At 34.5% G+C, this 1,619-nt stretch overlaps 1 protein-coding gene across 1 annotated transcript in view; it reads left to right on the forward strand.

Moving 5' to 3' along the window:
- The window catches only part of LOC111086493 (regulating synaptic membrane exocytosis protein 1-like), a gene marked incomplete at its 5' end in the record, with an annotated part of 28,472 nt that extends 27,400 nt beyond the window's left edge, over window positions 1-1,072 (forward strand). Inside the window, one exon of the mRNA XM_022389540.1 lies at window positions 936-1,072. Within this exon, the coding sequence (XP_022245248.1) occupies window positions 936-1,072 (137 nt within the window). The remainder of the gene's footprint in view (window positions 1-935) is intronic.
- Window positions 1,073-1,619: the final 547 nt, after the last annotated feature.

The following is a 1,619-nucleotide window of genomic DNA, read 5'->3' on the forward strand; positions in this document are numbered from 1 at the left end:
AGGTGAAAGCAGTGCATGATTGTCCAACACCAGACAATGTGGGAGAGTTAAGAAGTTTCTTGGGACTCTGTACCTATTACAGGAAGTTTGTGAAGGACTTTGCAACTATAACTGCTCCACTACATGATTTGACAAAAAAGGCCAGAAGTTCAAATGGACAGTTTCTCGCCAGCATTAGCTCTGCATAGGATGTTGTTATCAACCGTTTGCTATTGTACAGTGCGTAAAGAATTGGTTGTACTTCGCGATGTGCAGATCATTGGTTTTTAACCTTTTTTCATTCAGTTTATCAACTCATGTATATAAATGAGAAACAGACAAAGACTGTTCAAATGATGATATTTTATTCTAAGGTGAATAATGTTTAGTCTTTTATATTGAAAGAAAAAAGTACAGAGTTGTGACTTCAAGCATACTTACAAATCAGAAGATTGTTATTGTGAATAAAGTGGTCTGGGTGTTGTTATTTTTCATTTCTCGGCAATCGGTTTTGACAAATTCTACCGATTCCGATTGCCGACCCGATTATCGGTAAAATGCATAATATGAATTAATAATTTTAAATGACCACACAAAATTACTTAAAAACAGGTATAATAATACAATTCTCACAATCATCTCTCTGATACATTTTCCACATCTATTTCATTACTTAATTTCGCCAGACTTAGCAAGAAAGGCCAGCCATGTGCTGCTATCATCCTTGGGGTTAAGGAGTAGCTACCCAACATCTGTGGGCTCTTTGACCTACTGCTGTCTGTACCAGCCAGCTCTAATGAGGCAGAGAGAGAATTCGGCAAGATGAAGATGATTAAGACCAATTTTAGATATTGTCTGGGAGCTGACAGGATCACTGATCAGCTTCTAATCATGCTCCACTCGCCTTCAGTGGGTGATTTTGATCCCATAACAGCTGTTTTTTTTTTGGAACTCAGGATCACTTTGCACAACGAGATCAAATGCTGGCAGGTTCCAGATTGAGAAGCAGGCGCAGGAGAGTGATGAAGAAGGGGGAAGAATCCAAGAAATGGATGTTGAGACATCATCGGATACAGACACTGTTGCATACTAATTTTCCTTTCAATATTTATTTGGATTAGGAAAGGACACTAATTTAAGTTTAACTATTTGTTTATTTTATATATATGTTGCTAATTTGAGGATTTTGCTTATTACAAATTGAAATTCATGAACGGCAAATTAACAGCTGTTTCGGAATATGAAGGAACTGATTGCTGTAAAGTTAGTGGTAATGTAAATTGTATTATTTTTCCATCTCTCCATCAAAAGTGTTTGACCTATTATTGACAAATGTGTCAGCTCGATGGTAATGTGTTATTGTGGGAACAAGAACAGATTACACTGAGAGTGATGCAAATATTTTCGTTCATTATTTATTTTGATTATTAAAGGACTACTTTAAAGGAGAACAAAAAGTTACTATTATACCATGCTTTAGAGAGAAATTAAAGATCATATATGAAATAAAAATAATTTAAATGGTCTGAAAAAAATTAAATGGTTTGACTTGTTTCTTGTTTTTTCATAAAATCCAAGTTCACAAGTTGATATCTTTAATTTTCTTTCAATTTACATAACATCTACTATTTAATTAAGTG

This window comes from Limulus polyphemus, unplaced genomic scaffold (assembly GCF_000517525.1).
Source record: "Limulus polyphemus unplaced genomic scaffold, Limulus_polyphemus-2.1.2 Scaffold1142, whole genome shotgun sequence".
NCBI lineage: Eukaryota > Metazoa > Arthropoda > Merostomata > Xiphosura > Limulidae > Limulus > Limulus polyphemus.